Source organism: Triturus cristatus, chromosome 10, assembly GCF_964204655.1.
Source record: "Triturus cristatus chromosome 10, aTriCri1.1, whole genome shotgun sequence".
NCBI lineage: Eukaryota > Metazoa > Chordata > Amphibia > Caudata > Salamandridae > Triturus > Triturus cristatus.
This window is the reverse complement of record NC_140593.1, coordinates 1,219,217,625-1,219,245,604: the sequence shown is the minus strand read 5'-3', so window position 1 is coordinate 1,219,245,604 and position 27,980 is coordinate 1,219,217,625. Positions and strand designations below refer to the sequence as shown.

At 48.0% G+C, this 27,980-nt stretch overlaps 1 protein-coding gene across 1 annotated transcript in view; it reads left to right on the top strand.

The window, feature by feature from the left end:
- The window catches only part of TEX28 (testis expressed 28), a 388,497-nt gene that overhangs the window by 49,831 nt on the left and 310,686 nt on the right, over positions 1–27,980 (top strand). The window contains exon 2 of the mRNA XM_085631501.1: positions 13,785–14,581. Within this exon, the coding sequence (XP_085487627.1) occupies positions 13,785–14,581 (797 nt within the window). The remainder of the gene's footprint in view (positions 1–13,784; positions 14,582–27,980) is intronic.

Here is a 27,980-nt window from a genome sequence, read left to right as displayed (position 1 = left end):
GACTCAGTGAATGGTCCCAGGGTCCCATAATAAGCACAGGGAGCACATCTGAAGCGGCATCTCAAGTTATCCCTAGCCCCATCCATCATTTCTGTTCTCACTGTGCAGGCAGACTCAGTGAATGGTCCCAGGGTCCCATAATAAGCACAGGGAGCACATCTGAAGCGGCATCTCAAGTTATCCTTAGCCTGACCCATCATTTCTGTTCTCACTGTGCAGGCAGACTCAGTGAATGGTCCCAGGGTCCCATAATAAGCACAGGGAGCACATCTGAAGCGGCATCTCAAGTTATCCCTAGCCTGACCCATCATTTCTGTTCTCACTGTGCAGGCAGACTCAGTGAATGGTCCCAGGGTCCCATAATAAGCACAGGGAGCACATCTGAAGCGGCATCACAAGTTATCCCTAGCCTGACCCATCATTTCTGTTCTCACTGTGCAGGCAGACTCAGTGAATGGTCCCAGGGTCCCATAATAAGCACAGGCAGCACATCTGGAGCGGCATCTCAAGTTATCCCTAGCCCCATCCATCATTTCTGTTCTCACAGTGCAGGCAGACTCAGTGAATGGTCCCAGGGTCCCATAATAAGCACAGGGAGCACATCTGAAGCGGCATCTCAAGTTATCCCTAGCCTGACCCATCATTTCTGTTCTCACTGTGCAGGCAGACTCAGTGAATGGTCCCAGGGTCCCATAATAAGCACAGGCAGCACATCTGGAGCGGCATCTCAAGTTATCCCTAGCCCCATCCATCATTTCTGTTCTCACTGTGCAGGCAGACTCAGTGAATGGTCCCAAGGTCCCATAATAAGCACAGGGAGCACATCTGAAGCGGCATCTCAAGTTATCCCTAGCCTGACCCATCATTTCTGTTCTCACTGTGCAGGCAGACTCAGTGAATGGTCCCCAGGGTCCCATAATAAGCACAGGGAGCACATCTGAAGCGGCATCTCAAGTTATCCCTAGCCTGACCCATCATTTCTGTTCTCACTGTGCAGGCAGACTCAGTGAATGGTCCCAGGGTCCCATAATAAGCACAGGGAGCACATCTGAAGCGGCATCTCAAGTTATCCCTAGCCCCATCCATCATTTCTGTTCTCACTGTGCAGGCAGACTCAGTGAATGGTCCCAGGGTCCCATAATAAGCACAGGCAGCACATCTGGAGCGGCATCTCAAGTTATCCCTAGCCCCATCCATCATTTCTGTTCTCACAGTGCAGGCAGACTCAGTGAATGGTCCCAGGGTCCCATAATAAGCACAGGGAGCACATCTGAAGCGGCATCTCAAGTTATCCCTAGCCCCATCCATCATTTCTGTTCTCACTGTGCAGGCAGACTCAGTGAATGGTCCCAAGGTCCCATAATAAGCACAGGGAGCACATCTGAAGCGGCATCTCAAGTTATCCCTAGCCCCATCCATCATTTCTGTTCTCACTGTGCAGGCAGACTCAGTGAATGGTCCCAGGGTCCCATAATAAGCACAGGGAGCACATCTGAAGCGGCATCTCAAGTTATCCCTAGCCCCATCCATCATTTCTGTTCTCACTGTGCAGGCAGACTCAGTGAATGGTCCCAGGGTCCCATAATAAGCACAGGGAGCACATCTGAAGCGGCATCTCAAGTTATCCCTAGCCTGACCCATCATTTCTGTTCTCACTGTGCAGGCAGACTCAGTGAATGGTCCCAGGGTCCCATAATAAGCACAGGGAGCACCTCTGAAGCGGCATCTCAAGTTATCCCTAGCCTGACCCATCATTTCTGTTCTCACTGTGCAGGCAGACTCAGTGAATGGTCCCAGGGTCCCATAATAAGCACAGGGAGCACATCTGAAGCGGCATCTCAAGTTATCCCTAGCCTGACCCATCATTTCTGTTCTCACTGTGCAGGCAGACTCAGTGAATGGTCCCAGGGTCCCATAATAAGCACAGGGAGCACATCTGAAGCGGCATCTCAAGTTATCCCTGGCCTGACCCATCATTTCTGTTCTCACTGTGCAGGCAGACTCAGTGAATGGTCCCAGGGTCCCATAATAAGCACAGGGAGCACATCTGAACCGGCATCTCAAGTTATCCCTAGCCTGACCCATCATTTCTGTTCTCACTGTGCAGGCAGACTCAGTGAATGGTCCCAGGGTCCCATAATAAGCACAGGGAGCACATCTGAAGCGGCATCTCAAGTTATCCCTAGCCCCATCCATCATTTCTGTTCTCACTGTGCAGGCAGACTCAGTGAATGGTCCCAGGGTCCCATAATAAGCACAGGGAGCACATCTGAACCGGCATCTCAAGTTATCCCTAGCCTGACCCATCATTTCTGTTCTCACTGTGCAGGCAGACTCAGTGAATGGTCCCAGGGTCCCATAATAAGCACAGGGAGCACATCTGAAGCGGCATCTCAAGTTATCCCTAGCCCCATCCATCATTTCTGTTCTCACTGTGCAGGCAGACTCAGTGAATGGTCCCAGGGTCCCATAATAAGCACAGGGAGCACATCTGAAGCGGCATCTCAAGTTATCCTTAGCCTGACCCATCATTTCTGTTCTCACTGTGCAGGCAGACTCAGTGAATGGTCCCAGGGTCCCATAATAAGCACAGGGAGCACATCTGAAGCGGCATCTCAAGTTATCCCTAGCCTGACCCATCATTTCTGTTCTCACTGTGCAGGCAGACTCAGTGAATGGTCCCAGGGTCCCATAATAAGCACAGGGAGCACATCTGAAGCGGCATCACAAGTTATCCCTAGCCTGACCCATCATTTCTGTTCTCACTGTGCAGGCAGACTCAGTGAATGGTCCCAGGGTCCCATAATAAGCACAGGCAGCACATCTGGAGCGGCATCTCAAGTTATCCCTAGCCCCATCCATCATTTCTGTTCTCACAGTGCAGGCAGACTCAGTGAATGGTCCCAGGGTCCCATAATAAGCACAGGGAGCACATCTGAAGCGGCATCTCAAGTTATCCCTAGCCCCATCCATCATTTCTGTTCTCACTGTGCAGGCAGACTCAGTGAATGGTCCCAGGGTCCCATAATAAGCACAGGGAGCACATCTGAAGCGGCATCTCAAGTTATCCCTAGCCCCATCCATCATTTCTGTTCTCACTGTGCAGGCAGACTCAGTGAATGGTCCCAGGGTCCCATAATAAGCACAGGGAGCACATCTGAAGCGGCATCTCAAGTTATCCCTAGCCTGACCCATCATTTCTGTTCTCACTGTGCAGGCAGACTCAGTGAATGGTCCCAGGGTCCCATAATAAGCACAGGGAGCACATCTGAAGCGGCATCTCAAGTTATCCCTAGCCCCATCCATCATTTCTGTTCTCACTGTGCAGGCAGACTCAGTGAATGGTCCCAGGGTCCCATAATAAGCACAGGGAGCACATCTGAAGCGGCATCTCAAGTTATCCCTAGCCCCATCCATCATTTCTGTTCTCACAGTGCAGGCAGACTCAGTGAATGGTCCCAGGGTCCCATAATAAGCACAGGGAGCACATCTGAAGCGGCATCTCAAGTTATCCCTAGCCCCATCCATCATTTCTGTTCTCACTGTGCAGGCAGACTCAGTGAATGGTCCCAGGGTCCCATAATAAGCACAGGGAGCACATCTGAAGCGGCATCTCAAGTTATCCCTAGCCCCATCCATCATTTCTGTTCTCACTGTGCAGGCAGACTCAGTGAATGGTCCCAGGGTCCCATAATAAGCACAGGGAGCACATCTGAAGCGGCATCTCAAGTTATCCCTAGCCCCATCCATCATTTCTGTTCTCACTGTGCAGGCAGACTCAGTGAATGGTCCCAGGGTCCCATAATAAGCACAGGGAGCACATCTGAAGCGGCATCTCAAGTTATCCCTAGCCTGACCCATCATTTCTGTTCTCACTGTGCAGGCAGACTCAGTGAATGGTCCCAGGGTCCCATAATAAGCACAGGCAGCACATCTGGAGCGGCATCTCAAGTTATCCCTAGCCCCATCCATCATTTCTGTTCTCACAGTGCAGGCAGACTCAGTGAATGGTCCCAGGGTCCCATAATAAGCACAGGGAGCACATCTGAAGCGGCATCTCAAGTTATCCCTAGCCTGACCCATCATTTCTGTTCTCACTGTGCAGGCAGACTCAGTGAATGGTCCCAGGGTCCCATAATAAGCACAGGGAGCACATCTGAAGCGGCATCTCAAGTTATCCCTAGCCCCATCCATCATTTCTGTTCTCACTGTGCAGGCAGACTCAGTGAATGGTCCCAGGGTCCCATAATAAGCACAGGGAGCACATCTGAAGCGGCATCTCAAGTTATCCCTAGCCCCATCCATCATTTCTGTTCTCACTGTGCAGGCAGACTCAGTGAATGGTCCCAGGGTCCCATAATAAGCACAGGGAGCACATCTGAACCGGCATCTCAAGTTATCCCTAGCCTGACCCATCATTTCTGTTCTCACTGTGCAGGCAGACTCAGTGAATGGTCCCAGGGTCCCATAATAAGCACAGGGAGCACATCTGAAGCGGCATCTCAAGTTATCCCTAGCCCCATCCATCATTTCTGTTCTCACTGTGCAGGCAGACTCAGTGAATGGTCCCAGGGTCCCATAATAAGCACAGGGAGCACATCTGAAGCGGCATCTCAAGTTATACTTAGCCTGACCCATCATTTCTGTTCTCACTGTGCAGGCAGACTCAGTGAATGGTCCCAGGGTCCCATAATAAGCACAGGGAGCACATCTGAAGCGGCATCTCAAGTTATCCCTAGCCTGACCCATCATTTCTGTTCTCACTGTGCAGGCAGACTCAGTGAATGGTCCTAGGGTCCCATAATAAGCACAGGGAGCACATCTGAAGCGGCATCACAAGTTATCCCTAGCCTGACCCATCATTTCTGTTCTCACTGTGCAGGCAGACTCAGTGAATGGTCCCAGGGTCCCATAATAAGCACAGGCAGCACATCTGGAGCGGCATCTCAAGTTATCCCTAGCCCCATCCATCATTTCTGTTCTCACAGTGCAGGCAGACTCAGTGAATGGTCCCAGGGTCCCATAATAAGCACAGGGAGCACATCTGAAGCGGCATCTCAAGTTATCCCTAGCCCCATCCATCATTTCTGTTCTCACTGTGCAGGCAGACTCAGTGAATGGTCCCAAGGTCCCATAATAAGCACAGGGAGCACATCTGAAGCGGCATCTCAAGTTATCCCTAGCCCCATCCATCATTTCTGTTCTCACTGTGCAGGCAGACTCAGTGAATGGTCCCAGGGTCCCATAATAAGCACAGGGAGCACATCTGAAGCGGCATCTCAAGTTATCCCTAGCCCCATCCATCATTTCTGTTCTCACTGTGCAGGCAGACTCAGTGAATGGTCCCAGGGTCCCATAATAAGCACAGGGAGCACATCTGAAGCGGCATCTCAAGTTATCCCTAGCCTGACCCATCATTTCTGTTCTCACTGTGCAGGCAGACTCAGTGAATGGTCCCAGGGTCCCATAATAAGCACAGGGAGCACCTCTGAAGCGGCATCTCAAGTTATCCCTAGCCTGACCCATCATTTCTGTTCTCACTGTGCAGGCAGACTCAGTGAATGGTCCCAGGGTCCCATAATAAGCACAGGGAGCACATCTGAAGCGGCATCTCAAGTTATCCCTAGCCCCATCCATCATTTCTGTTCTCACTGTGCAGGCAGACTCAGTGAATGGTCCCAGGGTCCCATAATAAGCACAGGGAGCACATCTGAAGCGGCATCTCAAGTTATCCCTAGCCTGACCCATCATTTCTGTTCTCACTGTGCAGGCAGACTCAGTGAATGGTCCCAGGGTCCCATAATAAGCACAGGGAGCACATCTGAAGCGGCATCTCAAGTTATCCCTAGCCTGACCCATCATTTCTGTTCTCACTGTGCAGGCAGACTCAGTGAATGGTCCCAGGGTCCCATAATAAGCACAGGGAGCACATCTGAAGCGGCATCTCAAGTTATCCCTAGCCTGACCCATCATTTCTGTTCTCACTGTGCAGGCAGACTCAGTGAATGGTCCCAGGGTCCCATAATAAGCACAGGGAGCACATCTGAAGCGGCATCACAAGTTATCCCTAGCCTGACCCATCATTTCTGTTCTCACTGTGCAGGCAGACTCAGTGAATGGTCCCAGGGTCCCATAATAAGCACAGGGAGCACATCTGAAGCGGCATCTCAAGTTATCCCTAGCCTGACCCATCATTTCTGTTCTCACTGTGCAGGCAGACTCAGTGAATGGTCCCAGGGTCCCATAATAAGCACAGGGAGCACATCTGAAGCGGCATCTCAAGTTATCCCTAGCCTGACCCATCATTTCTGTTCTCACTGTGCAGGCAGACTCAGTGAATGGTCCCAGGGTCCCATAATAAGCACAGGGAGCACATCTGAAGCGGCATCTCAAGTTATCCCTAGCCTGACCCATCATTTCTGTTCTCACTGTGCAGGCAGACTCAGTGAATGGTCCCAGGGTCCCATAATAAGCACAGGGAGCACATCTGAAGCGGCATCTCAAGTTATCCCTAGCCTGACCCATCATTTCTGTTCTCACTGTGCAGGCAGACTCAGTGAATGGTCCCAGGGTCCCATAATAAGCACAGGGAGCACATCTGAAGCGGCATTTCAAGTTATCCCTAGCCTGACCCATCATTTCTGTTCTCACTGTGCAGGCAGACTCAGTGAATGGTCCCAGGGTCCCATAATAAGCACAGGGAGCACATCTGAAGCGGCATCTCAAGTTATCCCTAGCCTGACCCATCATTTCTGTTCTCACTGTGCAGGCAGACTCAGTGAATGGTCCCAGGGTCCCATAATAAGCACAGGGAGCACATCTGAAGCGGCATCTCAAGTTCTCCAGTATTTGGGGTGTCTTTCATAGATTCACATGCTTGAATATTCCCCGTCGTCGAAGTGGGAGTCCCACGGTATATATAAAAAGCAATAAGTATCATGTATATATACATATACACATACCTAACCACATAAGAGTATATACATACCCAAATAAACATATATATATAGTTCAAATAACATATCAAGTTAAAAATACCATAGGATAGCATTGAGACATAGGAAAGCATAGAGAAAAAGAATCACTTTGCTAACATATCACTGTCACTTTATAGTCCAAACTCCAGCCAATCAGGCGCTAGCACCCTCTAGAACCTTCTCCTCAGAGGCTCAGGCCCTCAGATTTTCTACCGCACGTCGTGTGAAGGGAGTCTCCCTGAGCTCTGCTCAGTTCTTCATCTGGTTTGAGGTTTTTTATCTCTCATCATGTCTGCAAGTAAGAAATCTCTTTTCCGTCCTTGTTCATCTTGCGGAAAGTCAAGACTTTTCTCTGAGGATCCCCATGAGAAATGTATTTATTGTCTGTATCCTGATCATAAGGTGGCTAATTGTAAGATCTGCAGAACTTTCTCTCACAAAACTTTGAAAGATAGAGAAGGTCGCCTTTTAATATGGCTTCAAAAACTAAAGGACACAGACAACCCACTTTCTGAGGTGGAAAGTGTAGCCTCTGTCAAAACAGGAGTCTCCTCAAAGCGTGGAAGTGTCCAGGACTTGCCATCTCCTTTTCTGAAAAAGAAGAGACTTCACCTTGAGGAAGTGTCTACAGGCAAAGTCTCTGTCTCCACGTCTGCGCCCCCGAGACGTAGCTCTCAGGCGTCTGTGACTCCGTCAGCACATGTTTCCAGTCAGAAACTTTCAAAACCGTCGACGGGCCCGTCGACGGCCCCTCCGTCGACGAGATCGGCTACTTCATCAGCCTCGTCGACGACGGTGACGACGGTATCGAGTAGATATCCTTCGTCGACGACACTGACTTCGTCGACGTCTTCTCCGTCGACGATAGTATGTGTGTCTCTTAGAACTGTCTCGTCGACGATACCACTCACTTCTTCGTCGACGACTGGGAAGCTGGCGCTTCCGTCGACGTCCACAACTCCGTCGACGATGGGTAAAAAGAAGAAGAGGAAATCTTCCTCGTCGACGACAGCCACACCGTCGACGACAGCCACACCGTCGACGACAGCCACACCGTCGACGACAGCCACACCGTCGACGACAGCCACACCGTCGACGGCAGCCAGCCCGTCGACGGCAGCTACCCCGTCGACGACAGTCCCGTCGACGGCAACAACCTCGTCGACGGCAGCTCCGTCGACGATTGCTTCGTCGACGGTCGCCTCGACGACGGTAGGGTCAAATTTTGCGACAATGCCATTGGTGCCAATGTCAACACCAGCACCGGGGTCTGTGGACAGCTCCTTAATGCTTCGTCGTAAGGCCATGCTAGACCCAGTTATGTTACCACCTGGACCACGGCCACCTCGTCAACTATTTCCCTCAGGGGATGAGGACGATTCGGATGAAGGCGATCAGTCTCTTTTTCGGGATGCTCATAGTCCTTCGGAGCTCCATATAAAATGCCAAGAGTCTGAGGAGGATGAATTTTATGAACAGGAAGAAGAGCAAAATACCTCTGCTCCGGTTCCTATGATGCAGCTTCCTGTGCAGCTTGTTTCCAACCTCCAGTATATGTTGGAAGACTATAATCGTCGTTTTCCAGCATCCCCTCAAAATACTCCACGTGAAGCGCCATCTGAGGTTCCACCTCCTATATTGCCAACGATACCCACGCCCTCCACACCTGCACTGCCTTTCAATGCAGAGGATGATAATATGGACAATCCGGATACGGAAGACGGCGAGCTCCCAGAGGACGACACTATGGCGGACTGGGATGATTACCAAATCAATTCGCCCGCATCACCGCCAAGGTCACCAGTCAACTCGCCACCTGTCGACATAACAGGGTTCCATCAGCTGATGGAGAGAGCAGCACAACGCTTTCACCTTCCCATGGTGGTTAGGGAAGAGGACTGTTTCTTATATGACTTCAAGTCCCAGCCTCAGAAACAAGTACGAGCTGTGCCAATCATAGACTTCATATGGAATTAAGGCCTAAAATTAATGAAGACACCTAATTCTATTCCGGCGGTGCTCCCACGCCTGGAGAAAAAATATAAAGCTCCGGATTCTTCCCCAGCCTGCTTGGTGTCTCAACCTAAGCCGGACTCAGTGATCACACAAGCGGCACAGCGCCGCTCCAAGAATCCATCATCTCCAATGTCGGCGCCTCCGGACCGCGACGGCCGTCGCCTGGATGCTATAGGCAAGAAGTTTTCAACCATGGCGTCAACAACGGTCCGGGCTGCGAATTCCTTGGCTATCCTCGGCCGTTATGATAGACAGATGTGGTCGGACATGGCTGCATTGGTCAAACTTATACCGGAGGATTCAAGAGCGGAAGCTCAGAAAATCCTGCAAGAGGGAGAAAGGGCGTCATCCGAGATCATTGACTGCTCTGTTGACATCGCATCCACCGGTTTTCGCCAATTGGCGGGAGCAGCCGTCCTAAGAAGACAGGGCTGGCTTCGGTCAACCTCTTTTCGGCAAGAGGTCCAGGCTAAGATTTTGGACATGCCATATGACGGGGAGTCATTATTCGGCCAGCATGTAGAAGATGCCTTGCAAACCATTAAAAAGGATACGGATACGGCTCGTTCCCTCGGCACTCTACAGTTTAAGAAGCAGCCCTTTCGAGGTGCGCGCGGCCGCGGCACCTCCTCATCATCATCCTTTCGTGGCTCCTCGTCCCAATACCGCTCGTACAATCAGGGGCAACAGCGGTACTATTCACAACCGCAGCAGTCCTACAGACAGCAAACTAGCAAGTCATACAGAGGAAAGTCGAATTACAGAGGAAATTCAACCAAGAAGCAGTGACTCTGTACGGAAAGAACTTCCTTTTCCCAGTTGTCCTCTAGTTCTTGTTGGAGGAAAAATCTCCCAGTTCTTTTCAACCTGGTCCTTAATCACTTCGGACCGCTGGGTCCTGGATATAATTTCAAGGGGCCACGCCCTAGAGTTTGTGAAGGTTCCTCCACGCACACCTCCATCCGGGCCACCACCCGCCCATCTCAGAGAACTTTTCAAACAAATCCAAATAATGTTAAACAAGGATGCCATCGAAGTGGTTCCGAAATATCAAAGAGGGTTGGGATTCTATTCCCGTTTTTTCCTCATACTAAAGAAATCAGGGGAATGGCGTCCGATCCTCGATCTCAGATTGCTCAACAAATTTCTCAAGACTCAGTCCTTTCGGATGCTCACATTGAAGGACATCCTCCAATTCTTTTCTCAGGAGGATTACATGACAACGATCGATCTGCAGGACGCATATTTCCATGTGCCCATTCTACCACGCCACAGGAAATACCTACGGTTTCGAGTGGGCCACAGGGACTACCAATTCAAAGTCCTACCCTTCGGACTCTGCTCAGCCCCGCGGGTCTTTACAAAATTCCTAGCCCCGGTGGTGGCTCACTTACGACAAGAGGGTATTCAGATATACCCCTACCTGGACGATTGCCTCATCAAAGCTCAATCCTCTCACCAGGCGGCCCTCGATACCCAGCGCTGTCTCGATCTGTTTCAGTCCCTGGGGTTGTCGATCAATGTACAAAAATCTCAACTCACGCCGACTACGTGCAAGACTTTTCTCGGCGCTTGTATCAATACGAGCACAACCATGGCCTTCGCTTCAGCAGAACGTCAGGAACGGATTCAACAGCTTGCGAGCTCCATCGCAGCAAAGCAGTCAGTTTCAGTCCGCATATTAAAATTCTTTCTGGGAATGGCGTCCTCATGCATCGCTTTGATCCCTCTCTGCAGACTAAAAAGTCGCATCATCCGAGAGGAGTTAGACAAGCAGTGGCACCAGGTTTCCGGTTCCTTCAACGATCAGGTCGTGGTGTCACCCCGCTTGGCTCAAGCGCTGCATTGGTGGACTTGTCCTGCCAACATCGCAGCAGGAACATCCTTTCTGTCGTCAACCCCAGAACTCGTCCTTACCACGGACGCATCCATGGAGGGTTGGGGCGCACATTTTCAAGATCTATCCGTCAAGGGCCTATGGTCAGCGGCTCAACGTTGCTGGCACATCAACAGACTGGAACTGATGGCCATTTTCTTGGCGTTGAAATCCTTCCGCCTGCAATTCCAAGGGAAGTCAGTCCTCATTCAGACGGACAACACCACGTGCATGCACTACCTGAACAAACAGGGCGGGACAAGATCTCCACTGCTCTCCCGTCTGGCGCAGAGGATTTGGAGTTGGGCCATACTCCATCAGATGACGTTACAAGCAATTCATCTGCCCGGCATTTCCAATACTCTGGCGGATGCACTCAGTCGGTCAGCATCATCAACCCACGAGTGGGAGTTACATCAACCGACGCTGGAATTCGTCTTCAACCTTTGGGGTCACCCGACAATCGACCTCTTCGCAACCCCGCAGAATGCAAAATGCCAGTCCTACGCAAGCTGGTTTCCCCACGAAGGGTCGTGCGGAAATGCCCTTTCGATCAATTGGTACGGGATATTTGCGTACGCTTTTCCGCCGATTCCGTTGATTCCACGAGTGCTGCGGAAGATGAGACAACAACCGTGCCATGTACTTCTAATAGCTCCACGGTGGCCTCGGCAGGCATGGTTTTCGGAGTTGCTTCTCCTATCCCAACGCGAGCCCATCCTTCTCCACCTGAAGCCGGATCTGCTCACAATGAACGATGGTCGGATATGCCATCCGAATCCCAGATCTCTCAGCTTGTCGGCTTGGAACCTGAGCACCTTGAATTTGCTCATTTGAACATTCCTCCAGCCTGCAGGGAGGTGTTAGCTAAGGCAAGAGCTCCATCCACAGTGAAAACGTATAAGCTCAAATGGAAGCGATTTTGTCATTGGTGTGCTTCTGCCCACATTCATCCTGTGCACGCTCCTCCAGAACACATTCTGCCGTTCTTCCTACAACTAGCGCAGTCTGGATTATCGCACTCTACCTTAAAGGTCTTTCTAGCGGCAATATCTCGCTTCCGACAAGATGGCTCGTCCTCTCTCTATTCATCCAGAGTCATACAACAATTTTTCAAGGGTCTCTTCCGCATGTTCCCGCCCATTCGGCGTCCTCCACCCACGTGGCGCCTGAACATCGTGCTGGCTCAGCTTATGAAGGCGCCCTTCGAACCTATCCACTCAGCGGATGTCAAATTTTTAACTTGGATAGTGGCCCTCCTCCTTGCTCTGACCTCTTCCCGCAGAGTCAGTGACATTCACGCTTTTACAATAAAGCCTCCGTTCCTTCAATTCAGATCGGATTGTGTCATCCTCCGCACTAATCCGGTTTTTATACCTAAAGTGCCATCTGATTTCCATCTTAACGAACCAGTGCTCTTAAAGACTTTTTTCCCGCATCCACAAACCCCGGCGGAGCAAAGCTTACACTCTCTGGACTTGAAGAGATGTCTAAAATTCTACATTAGCAGGACTCAATCCTTTCGCAAATCTGACCAGTTGTTTGTGGCCTACGGGCGTGCTTGCAAAGGACAATCTGTCACCAAACCTACTATTGCCCGTTGGGTTTCATCAGCAATCTCTTTTTGCCATCAAAAGGCTGGTAAGCCTCTGTCTTCGGGAGTGAGAGCCCATTCAACGAGGGCTATGTCATCTTCCACTGCCCTGTTCGCTGGTGTGCCCATCCATCAAATATGCCGGGCAGCTACGTGGTCCAGCAGGCACACGTTTACGAAGCACTACTGTCTGGAATCCATTAACGAAGCAGACACGGCTGTGGGACAGGCAGTTCTACGAAATCTGTTTAAATAAGGTGAGCCTCTGCTACTTCCCTCCTCCTGGGGTATTATTATTATTATTATTATTATTGCGCTTTAAATACATTGTTTGTATTGCATGCAATATCAATACGGCTTGGTCAGCCGAATACTGTTTACTGCTTACTATTCTATTCAAGCATGTGAATCTATGAAAGACACCCCAAATACTGGAGAAGAACAAATGTTACTTACCTGTAAACTGTGGTTCTCCAGTATTGGTGTCTTTCATAGATTCACATGCGACCCACCCTCCTCCCCTCAGAGGCTCTCTTCTCCTCTTTCGGCTCTATGGTCACTCTCGTGCTCGAAAATCTGAGGGCCTGAGCCTCTGAGGAGAAGGTTCTAGAGGGTGCTAGCGCCTGATTGGCTGGAGTTTGGACTATAAAGTGACAGTGATATGTTAGCAAAGTGATTCTTTTTCTCTATGCTTTCCTATGTCTCAATGCTATCCTATGGTATTTTTAACTTGATATGTTATTTGAACTATATATATATGTTTATTTGGGTATGTATATACTCTTATGTGGTTAGGTATGTGTATATGTATATATACATGATACTTATTGCTTTTTATATATACCGTGGGACTCCCACTTCGACGACGGGGAATATTCAAGCATGTGAATCTATGAAAGACACCAATACTGGAGAACCACAGTTTACAGGTAAGTAACATTTGTTCTTATCCCTAGCCTGACCCATCATTTCTGTTATCACCGTGCAGGCAGACTCAGTGAATGGTCCCAGGGTCCCATAATAAGCACAGGGAGCACATCTGAAGCGGCATCACAAGTTATCCCTAGCCTGACCCATCATTTCTGTTCTCACTGTGCAGGCAGACTCAGTGAATGGTCCCAGGGTCCCATAATAAGCACAGGGAGCACATCTGAAGCGGCATCTCAAGTTATCCCTAGCCTGACCCATCATTTCTGTTATCACCGTGCAGGCAGACTCAGTGAATGGTCCCAGGGTCCCATAATAAGCACAGGGAGCACATCTGTGAAGCGGCATCTCAAGTTATCCCTTCTGACCAATCATTTCTGTTCTCGCCATGCAGGCAGACTCAGTGAAGAGCAGCAGCTGGCCTCGGTATTCCCATGGAGCATCCTCCGCCGCTGGGAGCAGCTTGCCTCTGGCTACCCCGGCCCTGGAGTGGGGAACTGCCCTAGCTGTGGAAGCCCAACTTCGGCAGAAGATCCTACAGCTCTCGGAACAACTGCGAGTGGAGCAGAGCAGCCGTGAGGAGAACACGAGGGCCTACCTTCAGCTTGCAGCCAAGGCAGAGCTCCACCAGTCAGCCCAGGTTCGCGAAGTCTTCGAGAGGCGGAACCAGAGGACCAGTGCGACCATCTCCCAGCTCCAGCGCCGCATCCAAGGCTACCAGCGGAAGCTGCGGGAGATGGAGCAGAATCAGCTTGGCAGGCAGGTGAGTGACCTTCAACTGAGCATCGAGTCCAGAGTGGCCAGCCTCTCGGACTCCACCCTACACCAAACTGAGGCCCTGTCCGCCAGCATGCAGAGCCACCCGAAGGGCCACCTCTCAGAATCGCAAAGTGCCCTGTCCTCCGGTGCCTCGACCTCCTCGGAGTCAGCCGTGGACAGCCACAACAAGCCCTCGGAGGACAAGGAGCTTCTGAGCAACCAGCACATATTATCGGGAGAAACTGTCAGTCCCCTCGAAACGACCAAAAGTGGCAAAGAGGAACACACCCACCCAGCTAGGACTTTCAAGGAGTTTCTGAAAGTGCTGAAGGCTTCCCAGGCCTCCTTGGAATCAGACTGCAAGACTCTAAAAGACAGATACCTCCTTGACTACCGACTTGTCCTGGAATCGATTCAGAGTGTCAAATATAGGTAGGCACCCCTGTTTTGTTTTTAATTTACAATATGAATACAGTGAATGTTGATGGAATCGTGTCAATGCAAAAGATTGCCTTGTGCCACTGATCATGCAGTCCCTGCAGTCTGTCACATGCTACCAGGCCGGTCCACCTCAAATCTGGGCTGGTCCAACACCTTTAAAAAAGGTCTGCTCTGAAGAAATTCTGTGTAAGGCCCCTTCACGTTCACTGCTACCTTGTTAGAATCCACCACGGAACCTTCTGTGATTTCTGTAACTCAAATTGTGTAAAGGTTGAACCCACCAAGAGTCAGAATACAAGAAAAATAATGCTCTTCCACTTACTTTCAGATAGATATAACCCAGTAAATAATCAATAACATGAATCAGTCAGACTCCAAAAATATTTTAGTACAGGATATACATTTGTTTTCTTTTATACATTGTACATACAATTACATGTTTATTTCTCATGGGCTCCCTATCATGCTACAAAGATCTAAAAATCATACTCATACCTCAAAGCATCCAGACACATTAATGCAAAGAAACAAACATCCGACCTATTCACTAAAAGCAATGCTTAGAATCCCTTATTGGCATTACTCTGATTCTTTAATCAATAATATATATTCTAAGAATCAATTGGCATTCCAAAGAATAGATACAGAATATCTCTAAATTAATATTGTTTAACACATATCATCCATATAAGATAAATGATATCAATAGCTAACTTAACACAAAAGAATTGCGCTGAGGCGCGTTTCATTGAGACACAAATAGAGATTTGTAATGCATGTCCATTATATATATATAAATAAATTCATGGACTTCATTTCCCAGTTGGCAGAATAAGGCAACATAGCTTATTATGGAGGCCCACCGGAGGGTTTAAAAATTTGACAAATTCCATGTAAGAGGACAGACCTACAAAAGGTATTAATGAATGTAAAAGGCACGGCAAAAATCTACAAAAGAAAAATATTCATGGACTTCATTTCCCAGCATGCCATACTAATGGAACTTACTTATTGCTCATTGGAGGGCATAACTAGTCACATGCGGTGAAGAGTGCCTTTTTAAACCACACTGTACCGTTACATGCAAATGCGTGTGATCAAGGGGCTTGATTCCCCGAAATGAAACTCGTAAGGCGAAAACCTAACTCCAATAAAGAAATGCTGCTTTGCCTAGGAAATGAACTGATCTGGAGTGCGTCTTTTTTTAGTGAATTGGTTGGTTGGTTGTATTTTTCTTTGAATTACTTTTTCTCGATGCTTTGATGTATGAATATACATTTTAGATCTTTGTAGCAGGAAAGGGAGCCCATGAGAAGTAAAAAAGTACGTTCATGTACAATGTATAACAGAAAACAAATGTATATCATGTAATAAAACATTTGAGTATGTCTGATTTCATGCTATTGATTATTTACTGAATTATACCTATCCGAAAGTAAGTGGAGGAGCATTGTTTTTTCTGTATTTTGACTGTATTTTGACTGTTGATTTTTCCCCTGATGTTGTCTCCTACTACTTCTAGCCTACATGGGCCCTCTTCTGTCTAACATCGAACCCACCCAGAGTACATGCTCCCAATGAGAGTTCAATTATTTGTAGCTTCTAGGCAGGTGAAAACCACACTCACCGACTCCACTTCCCCTTTACTCTTTTATTTTTTAATATTTTATTTATTTACTTACCCTTTACTCTTGCCTGTAATTTTGTTGTCCTAGCTTTACTTGACTACTGTATCTACAGCTTCATTGTTCCAACGTTGCTCACCAGATCTTAAACAGTGCATTTGTGACCCCTTTTATATAGCAAACAGTATTGTGCAAACAGTGCAATACATCTCACAACTCCTCCACTGTTCTTGTTGTTCTCTTTCCTGTAGATCTTAACGTCCCACCCCTCCTGTTTTCTCTAGTTATAAGTCTACAGCTTTCTAAATTGCTGTTTATAAAATTACAACGGAAAACTAACATGGAATGACCAGGAATTATATATATTTTTAAAACAAGACTCAGCAAATATCTTGCACGTAGTTGTTTTTATATTATCACTTTTCCTTCTTCTTGTACAAAGAAAATATCTGAAATTAAAATACATTTTGGGGAGCCTCTTTAACAAAACTATATAAAATACGTATTTCTTTTTGTAAAGTATTTTTTTTTATAAACAAAGTTTACTTGTTAGCTTGTCAATAGGCTATATTCGCCAATTAGCACACATTGTCTTTAAAGTGCATTTTAAAATTCCAGAACAAGGGTCATTATAAATAGCCTAGAGACATGAAAACTCTTCCACAAATCTTTGTTAAAAGAAGGGACAAATGAATCGGGGACAGTGTAGCCTAATAGGCTCCATCCTGACAGGCTGGGAAAACCAACGCTGCTCCTTTAGATATAGTGGCAGATGTACGACCGTTTACTGTGGTTGAAAACGTGAAATTGGCCCATTTGCGACCACAAAAAAGGGTGGTGGTATGTACAAAGGCTATTTTGCGAGTCGGTGACTCGCAAACTAGCGTTTGCGAGTCGCTATTAGGAAGGGGCATGCCATGGGCATCCCTTCCTAATAGCGAGTCAGAATGGTATGTACCATTGTTTTGCGACCATATTTGCGGTTGCAAAACACTCGCAGTTTACCACCTACGCCACTTGCAAATGGGAAGGGGCCCCGATGGGACCCCTTACCGTTTGTGAATGGGTGTGAAAATATTTTTTAAGAGCACTCAGTGGTCCCAGGGACCACTGCCTACCCTTTCAAAATGAAAAAAAGACTTCATTTTTTAATTTAAACACATCCCATTTTCCTGTTAGGATAACAGGCTGCATTTGTTTAAAAAAATGCTTTATTGAAAAATCAAACACAGACGTTGGGTCTGCTGTCCTCAGCAGGCCGCCATCCCTGTGTTAGTAGGCCATTTCTAATGGGTCACAAGTTGCGACCTGCCTCATAAATATTAATGAGGCAAGTCATTTGTGACCCCATTAGGAATCGCAAACAGTTTCTCAAACACTTGTAGATGTCATTTTGTGAGTCGCAAATTGGGAGTCGCAAAACGTTGCAATTTGCGACTCATAAAATGGAAGGGTCATACATCTGGCCCATACTGCCTAAAGTCCCCGAAAACACACAGGTCAACTATCACCTATGTAGGAGAGTAGGATCTGCTTCACACGGGTACCCCCACTTTTTGCTGATGTTTCACTGTTTTTCGACCTTAGTCTGGCTGTGGCCCTGCTAATCAGGACCACAGCCTAGCTGCTTCCTCTCTAAAATGGTTTCCATGTATATTAGGTACATATCTAATTGGATTCTGGAGTGCCTTATAAGCTCCTAGTATATGGTATACTATGTACCTAGGGCATAGGTACCTCAGAGGCCCACCAGGGGCTGCAGCATATATTATGCCACCCCTGGGAAGCACTCCAAAATGACACCACAGGTCTGCTACTGCAGCCTGGATAAGGGTGTGCTTGCACCCCTTACTGTGGTATAGGATACCTTATCACTACCTTATACAGACACATATAAACCTATGAGCCACTCCTATGGCAGGCCTTGACAATCCTGAAGGCAGAGTGCTTGGTTTTATGTGAGAGGGTGCCCAAGCATGAGCTGAGCCCCTCTGCAGCTTTCGGAAATACTCCCTTCTGGCTGTTCTGTGATACAGCCATACCATATACTCTTAAGTGCATTACAACCTCGCGGTAAATGCTAACTTTGGGATGGCTGCATCAAAACATGTTGTGTTTGGTGTCAAACGCTTTGGAATACTACCCCCCCCCCCCCCCCCCCCTGGCGGCGGGGGTAGCATTCCACCCTTCTAGAGGGAGAGACATGTTCAAACCGGCTAAACCCGGTAGGACTTTCCTGAGCCCTGGCATCACAAAATGGATGCCTCTGCCACAGACACGGGTCTGGCCTCCTGCTGCTGACCGAAACTCCGGCAGGGGAGGCCTGGACAATAGGTTTCCTGTCGAGGGGAGGTGTCCCCACCTCCCCAGACAGGCTGATGTGTATTGGGGCTGGGCGGGAGCACTCTCTGGTGCTTTGAAGTCCTGCACTGGGGGCACACTTGGTGTCCCTGTGCATACTCCAGTTCAAACCGGTTGCAGGGGCTACCTGCCCCTGCTCTGGCGCGAAACTGGACAAAGGAAAGGGGTGTAACCACCCCTCTTTCCTGGCCCACCCATAGGTGGGGCCTTAGAGTTAGTCCATCCCCTAAACTTAGTATAAGTATAGGAATCCCGTCCTTAGGACTTTAGATTGCCCTGGACGAAACTCTGCAACGTACATCCTGGACCTTCGACGTTCTATCCTGACTAGAAGACTGAAGAAATCTCCCTTGGGGTCAAGGAGTGACTCCCCTGCTTGGCAGGCACCAAAGAAGCAACTGACCGGTCTGCAATTCTGAACTCCCGCCGGACGCTGAAGTCTCTGCATCTCCAGAGGTAGATTTCCAGACTTCCCTGAGGCTACCCTGAGTCCACAGCAAAGCTGAGGCCCTTGGCTATCGTGGGTGACGTGGAACCGTGACCCCTGGACACTGTGAACTTTTGCAGCAACACTATCTTCCTGGTCCTCCTCGAAGTTGTGCTTTGGGCTCCAAGTAGCCCCAGCCTTGAGCACCTCCTGCACCGAAGATTGTTGGCCTCCACTGCACGAGTGACCCGTGGGCCAGCTTCAAGTGCGATCGCTCAAGGCTCCTTCGCGATCAATAGCCCGTTGGCTAGCAGGTCCCCATGAAGGCAACTCATTTTCTGATTGGGCTTACCTGGTTGCTCCAGACGTGCCCTGACTTACCCTCTCTGGGTGAGTCCCTCAGACCTTGCTTGTCTGCACCGCAGTACTTTCTCTGAATTCCAGTGACTTGCCGTTGCCAAGGCTTGTTGGGTCCATTCTGGTCGCCGACACCGCAGCACTCGATAGACTTCGTGGAACAGCTCGAATCCGGCTCGTGGACTTCGTCGACGCCTCCCGGACCTCGTGGCTGCAGAGTCAAGACACCCATCAACTCACCTGAAGCACCCGACATTTGTGGGCATTGGTCCATCCTGCCCTAGGTCACTGGCCAGTGACCCAGACTCTGTCCCCTCTGCATTCAGGTTCCTTACATCCTAGATCCAGGCTTGGATCTCTTTGGACACTTCTCCTCTTCAAGGCGGCAGCAGTTCTTTGCAAGCTTCCATTGAAATCGACGACGCGACCCGACACCAAAAGACACCTATACACCCGGCTTCCCTGGGTGAGGTAACTCGAGTACTCCGGTGCTCTCGTGGGTGCTAGCCCAAGAACTTCTCAAGTCCAAAAGGGTTTGGTCCAGACTCGATCAGAAGTGTCCCTAATCTTTAAATTTCCAACTGCGACATTCGCCATAGAAGATAATAGGAACCCGCGGTTGTGTTTTCACACTGCATACGGCTCCCGTGGGTCCCCTGTGTCACTACCTTGGGCGGGTCCTTGGGGTCCCAGCGATTCTAGAGGCAATAGGCCTAATACCTATTCCAGTCGTGGTTCTTTTACCACTTTTTTGGTATATGGTTGGGTACGCCCCTAGGGCCCAAACGTGTATTTGTGCTTTTACTGATGCTTGATCACTTGTAACTTAAGTACTTCGAACTCCAGTCTCATAAAGAGACTAGAGGGGTGTGTGCTAACCTAAATACATATATTTTAAATATATACCTGGTGTGGTTGTCCTTTCATTTGATCATTCAAGAGATTATAGACTGGTAAAACAAGCTGCTTTACATTCCTTCAAGACTTAGCCTGAAGGCTGCTCTCCATAGCTACCACTAGGATAGTTTTCATATAAGGTTGCCTTTAACCTTTCACCATAAGGGGTTGTTTGGACTGATAGAAGGTGCCCACTAGAACTAGTGGACAGCATATATCAGGCCACCTTCTCACAACCTATTCTTACTTTAAAACGTTTAATTGCACAAACTAAAAAAGCCACCAGCGATCCTCTTGTTGTCCCAAGACTATATCAAGATATACAAATACCTGAACATTTTACAATGGTACATAACGAAGAACCTTTCGTTTTACATTACAACCTAAATAATGAGAAATAAATGCTAATATTCTCCACAGCAAATAACTTACTATAACTTAGCCAATGTCAAACGTGAATGTTGGATGGGACCTTCAAAATGTGTCCCAAACCATTCACTCAGATGTGCACCATGCATGGTGTATATCACAATACATATATTCCTGTTATATATGCCCTCCTACCAAATAAGAAAATCATCACTTACTACGACCTCGTAAACCACATTATAAATAAAGCAAATAACTACAACCCTCAAAAAATAATCATTGTTTGAGCAAGCCATGGTTCAAAGCATTTTTAAAATGTACCCGCACACAGCCATACAAGGCTGTTGCTATCATTTCAATCCAAACATATGGAAATATGTCCCAAAATCTGCAATACGGGCCTTATTACGGGTTCGGACCGCCGTACCTACAGTGGTGGTGTGACCGCTGTGAGATTGGCAATCCAACTGCCGTATTACGAGATGGGAGTATTGACTTTGCAAAAACCGCGGCTGAACAACCGACACTACCAGCACACCGCAGACCGCCGGAGTCCCGGGTTAGGGAAAGCAGCTCTCATGGGATGGCACAGAGGCGCTAAACATCCGTCTGTATTACGAGTTGGCTTTTCGATGCGCTGGCCCCAACGGTGGGACTGCCAGCTTCAGGTCGGCGGAAACTAAGGATTTGGGATGCATACTCACCCCTTTCCTGTTCTTCCAATAAGCATTCAATGTGGATCCCTTTATCCAGGTCCCACCTTCACACCAGCATCTTCACCCCGAGGAATAGGACCCTGTCTGCGGCAATACACAGGTAAGTCCTTTTTGTACCGTATACCCATTACAAGAACTGGCCACATACAGGACTGACTCCAGCAATGAGTAGGTGGTTTTTTCCCACATGTATCATGCATATGTTTGCATTCGACATATATGTAGCCATAATGCTCACACATACATCAATACATATGGAACAGTACTCACCTCCGTAGCAAGACCTCGACAGCCAATGTACGACATGCTAAATCTTCGTAAATAACAAAGGAGTGGATTGCTTGGAAATAATGGCAAAAATATATTAAAACATTTTTAATAACCTACCAAAATCCCCCCAAAAATCTTAACATTTTAACCAAGGTAATAAATAATTTTGTTACAAATATTAAATGTAAAATTTTTTACATCCGTCAAAAAATTAAATATAATTTCAAAATTAATGAAGACGGAGATTTTATTTTTCTGTTTCTTTATTGGTTTTACAACATGAAACAACCTCAATAGTCAGTCTGGGGCCCAAACCGGGACCAGGAACAATCACAGTGGAGTTACAGAAGCGTGTTTTGCTACACAGTCTTCGCCTGATATGTCAAGGTCTGCGTGGGATTTCCACGACATAGCAATCAGCCGCTTTGACAATATAAATTTCCAAGTTGATAAACCTGCATAGGTACTTATCCCCCTTGGCCCTATGGCAAATGCTCAACAAGCAGGATTCGGGTATGGCTGAAACCACACCGGCAATCAGTGTAGAGTTGGGCCCTGCAATCTTCCCCCAGGCCCGCTCAATCACTGGGTATTCCCACACCATGTGAAAAAAGCCCGCATCCAGCATACCACATCTGGGGCACTTGGAGGAGGCATTTGGGTACATATATTTTATGCGCTGTGACGTGAGATACGTTTGGTGTAGGTAACTAAACTGCGTAAAGCAAAACCGAGGGTTGCATGAGACCCCTTGAAGGAAGTGGCCTGATTAGGGTCACTCGGAACACTCACGACCACCACTATGCCTTGCCAATAAATGAAGAGTCGGTCAGACAGTAGAGAATACAAAGCAGTTAGTTTAATGTAAATCCGCTGCAGCGGAGCCCAGTCTGACCAGTCTCCTTAGATGACTGCAGAGGGCACTGACTCCCGTCCACACGGTAACACAAAAAAATACAATTCCAACATCTCTAGAGTCCCGCCCAAACTGGAATTTTCCAACTCAGGCCATGATGAACAAAGAAGGCACGCAGAGATGAGACATGCCACAGGGCTGGGAACATGTTATCTCGACCCCAAGGCTGTTCAGCCGGTGTCTACCATTCTAAGATGTGTGAACAAGTGTATCTAATAGTAAAGGTATGCGACAATGGATAGTACATTCATTAGTGCAGCGAAGCTTCAACCTTGAGAAGTACAAGCCGGAGGCGCAGGGGCAGCCTTTCTGCTGAGGCAAGCATTATGAGACAGAAGCTCGATCTTAGTTACAGAACAAGATGGCGTCAATAAAGATGGCGCCATGAATGCTAACTTAACACGGAATAGAGCTTGAGCATTGCCAAGGGAGCACTCCAATCCTGTGCATCAAGGAAATAACATTTCAAATCTAACAGACCCTCCTTTTAGCATTTATGCTAATCTTTATTGGTGCCATCAGGTAAGGGTCTTTACAATTCTAAAACTAGGAGAAAGGAAATATTCACACAGGCAATCAGTATTCGAATATCCCTTCATCGATGTTCAATAAATCCTGAATACCTTGCATCATCATAACTCTTGTATCAGAATTACGCCTCGGGGGCCTGGGACGTGTCTTGAACATTGATACACAGCAAGCACAACAGGCAGGGAGAAAGTATATACATAGGCCGCATGTCAAGATGATACCTGCTGTGGCAATGAGGAAAGTAAGAATCTTCCAACCCCAAGTAGCGAATAGACTTCAGAACCATCCCGTGAACGACCATGTACCGTTCTCTTGGTGTATCTCTAATGCAATTCCTGTATGGCAGCGTACTCAGCACGCAACAGCTACTTCTAATGACGCAACAGGCCCCACCCCGGTCAGCCAGGATAAGGTCTAAAACCATACAGTTTTGGAGGGCAACAAGTATCGTAGCCTGGACCTCCACTGTGATATTTGTCAATATTCCTGCAGTCGTATTAATGACTCCTTCCACCACCCTCGTGAGCCGTCTAATATTAAGACTATTAGCCATAGGGCCCCAGAAAGGTATGATGCCTTTCATTGTGTCTGTGAACTGCTGCAATGTTGTGTCTGTCTGATCTATGTCGTCTGTGTTAATCATTCTCTTAATCAGGGGTACATGGACCTCTCTATGTTGTAGATGATGGTCCTTATGATAATTGGGAGGGGCTATGTACACAGGCAGCAGGAAGTAAGAAAGGTAACACATTCCCGACCACCCTTCAGGGAGCCAAACATAACTGTGTGGTCCACAAACGAAATAAACATTATGTGGCGGGATCAAGGGTAGACTTTTTGTTGCTCTCAAATTATAGGTAGTGTTGCAGGTTAACCCCTGGACACAGAAAGGAGCCATAACATCCACCACTGAAAAGGGTATCAGCTTATCCTCAGTAATGTTGCGGGTCTGGAAAGACTGGTAATATTCTGATGAGTTGAACTGTAGGAAATTATCTCTCTCCGCCTGAGTCCAATTTCCCTCTCTCACCCCCTTGTACGCATGCATGCAAGAACTCAAGAACAACCTGCCAAACGGCTCTCGGCCTGTGGGAGCACCAGGGGGAACTCTATGTTGGAAACGCACATTCTGTGTCAGGGTGCGAGAACTAGTACTCTTCCGTTCCAATGTATCAGCCTGGTGAAATGAACAAACCATGCTAAGTAATGAAAAGTAATGAAAACCACCCCTCACAACTACTAACATATGACAAGGGCATGGATAGCAAATTCTCACTTCTATGAGTTACCGAGGGCAACAATCCACATTCCCAACACTTTGTCATATTATGAGCACTGTGTGTCTGATGCAAGGTCTGGATTAAAACATTATCCTTATAGGACTTCCTGTGCTCCTCCTTGTCGGGCGCCAGAGTAACAGTAAGAGTAACAAAGATATGCTCGGGGGAACAGGTGTAGTACCAATCAGAGTATGAGCAGGATATTTCTACTCAAGAAAATATGTCACCCCAAGTACCAATATCAAAGAAATTAGGATAATTGCTTCAAACACAACTTTGCTTCTAACAGACCAAGAGGACCAAACAGGCTCATTTCGCTCAGGACGCGGAGCTGCAAAAGGCTGCTCCTCCTCCTGAATGGGGCGACCAAAGGGATACATATATATTTCTTTGTTTACACAAAAACAACGGAAAAGTCTTACACTTGGAGCCAGGCTGGAATAGAGGCAAAAGGGAGTTAAGACAGTATATTGTTCATTAGACGTAGGTACTTTTGAGAACCGGCGGTGGAGCTGTTCATTCAGCTTGAATCCGGATCCCACGTTGCAGGCACCTTTCTCCTCGGGAACACTGTCCACTTGCCCTGTTTGGTGACTGTCCAAGTAACACACCAGTCCCTCTGTCACTGAGCTATCGTTGGTACCACGGACCAGGTACCTGCACCCTATACTTCAGCAATGCAGTCCATCCCTACTAATCTGACTGTCCCTTGAGTGCACTGTTCCTTTTTACGGGGGCGCAAATTGTATCTCAACACACCAGGCACAGCGGGGTCAGAAAACAAAGAGTCGGGCTCTAGGGGCAAAGGGTCAGACTCAGGCAAATTGGCAGATTGGGTCTCAGCTGGACGTGACTCAATTTCAGCTGGGCCAACAGGCTGGGGCTCCTGGAAGGCCTTAATTTCAGGTGGCACTGCTTCAGTCAGCACTGCATTACTCTCTTCCTCCATCGTGCCCACGTGAGCCGGGCATCCAAGTAGGGAATGAACTGTGGCACTTGCTCCGTCTTACAGCCCCCAATCCCATCCGCGACCCATTGGTCATAGGGCAACGGAAGAGGCACCCGTTTGCAATGGCGATGGCGAAAGTGTGTGAGAAGGCGGTTTATAAACAACTCTCCAACTTTGTTGAATCATCCGGTACCCACCACCCAGCCCAGTTGGGATTTAAGGCCACATACAGCACAGAGACTGCCCGTGTTGAGATGTTGGAGGCTAATAGAGAATGTTTGGATGCAGGCGGCAGAGCGGCCTTGATTTTACTGGATGTCTCTGCCACCTTCAATATAGTGCCCTATCGTCAACTTTTGGCCCATCTCTCTAACATTGGAATCTCTGGTTTAGTTTGGGATTGAATTAAATCATTTTTAGAGGACCGAACACAGCAGGTATGGCTGGCACCGTTTTTCTCTGCCCCAAGAAAGGTGACCACAGGAGTTCCGCTGGGCTCCACTCTGAGCCCCCTTCTCTTCAATGTATACATCACGCCTTTAATCTATCTGGCGGAGGAGTTGGGAGCTAAGATCATAGCTTACGCTGATGATACTCAGCTCCTCTTTATGTGGAAGGAAAAAGATTTGTCCCCTGATTTAGCCAAAAATTGTCTTTCAGCCGTTTTTAACTAGCTTGAAAGGGCTCAGCTCAAATGCAATGAGGACAAGTCTGAGGTTATTCTATATGGGTCTTTTCCCCCTAATTTCAGGGAAGATCTTTGGCCTGCAGACTATCCCAGGCCCAAATCAGCGTGCAGTCTGGTTAAGAATTTGCGGGTCTGGTTTAGTGAGGACCTCAGATTCTCACCGCAGATAAAAAAAACTGCCCAGTGTGTGCTTTGGCACACTGAAATCACTTATGAAATTCCTGCCATTGCTGCCCAGACCGGCTAAGGAAATGGTGACTCATGCCCTCATTTTGTCACGTATTGATTACGCTAATGCATTATATATTGGCCTTTCTGGATACCAGCTGAAAAAGCTGCAAACTATTCAAAACGCGGCTGCAAGAGTGCTGCTGGGTATCCCTGGCAGATCAAGTACAAAGCAACATCTCAGGGATCTGCACTGGCTCCCCATGGTGCAACGCGTTCTGTTCAAGGCCCTCACCCTTACCCACAGTGCCCTTTATAAATCCAGGCCGCCATATATCAGGAGACTCTTTGACTTCTATGCTCCCTGAAGACAACTGCGATCAGCCGCACAATGCCTTGCAGTCATCCCCCGATTTCGCCTGTCTCGAATGCTGTGTATCCAGTTCTTCTGACCATCGACCTTTACTGCTTTCCTGATGGCCAAAATGACCTGATGGGGCCCTTCCAGCGTGGCTCCAAGCCGCTCCTCCTTTGGAAATTTCGGATTCAAATCCAGTCCCCAGTCCATATTTCATGGCCGAGACTCTCTGGGTGTTGCTGTAACATCTCAGCGATTTGTTGGTGAATAGAACACACATTTGTAGTCAATTCATAAAGGTACTCAGTAAGCAGGGGTATTCTATGTCTGAGAACCCACGCGGTCACGGGATACCCCAGACATTTGCTGGGTGCCCAAACACAACCTCATACGGGGACAATCCTGTCCTAGAGTGAGCTGTGACTCTTGTAGACATTAGTGCTAGTGGTAAAGCATCGGGCCACTGCAATCCTGTGCTCTCTTTGATCTTGGCCATTTCCAACTTGAGAGTACCATTGTACTTCTCTATCAAGCCTGCTGATTGGGGGTGGTTCGCTGCATGGAACTTTTGCCTAATGTGCAACCCGTCACACACCAACTGGATGACTTTGGCATTGAAGTGGCTGCCATTGTCACTCCAAATCAAACAGGGCAAACCAAAACGCGGGAAGAACTCTTTCAAGAGTACCTGCGCCGTGGCCATGGCGGTGTTCTCTTTAGTGGGGTAAGCCTCAACCCATTTACTGATTGCACAGACAACCACCAGTACATATTTCAAGTTGTTGACCTGTTCCATTTTGATGTAATCCATCTGGATAACCTCGAAGGGGAAGGAGGGCGGTGCAAAGCTGCCAACAGGAGTGGGTGTACCCTTTCCAGGATTATGCATTAAAAAAACCATGCAATACTTTTATATCATTTTGCCATACAGGGTCTAACAGCTTACAAATACCCTTTGCACTAATGTGTGCTGGCCCATGAGCCATGATAACCACAGGGAGGACATAGGCATCCAGCAGCATCCATCTCTGCTTCCCGGATTTGTCCGTCCAACACCCATCCTCATCCAAATTAGCCATGCTCTCCTGCCATATTGCTAATTCTTCAATTGTTGCCTCGCTTTGGATTTCTTTCACATTCTCTAAGGTATCCTCAAATGTCCCATTTTCAGGCACCAATCTAGCTGGACCTGCCACAAACATCCTCTTCATTTTAGTCTGAGCTGTCTCCTTTGCTGTCTGATCTGCAAATGCATTACCCCTCCCAACATCATCAGTTATTGCCTTATGAGCAATGCACTTCACTATTGCTAGTCTCTTAGGGAGTGTCAAGGCTGACAAACGTCTGTGAATTAATGGGCCATTCTGTATCCTCATGCCATGGGACGTCAAGAACCCCCTTTCGCCCAAATCCCTCCAAAATTATGAGCCACGCCGAATGCATATTGACTGTCAGTATATATTGACAGCCAGTCCCTC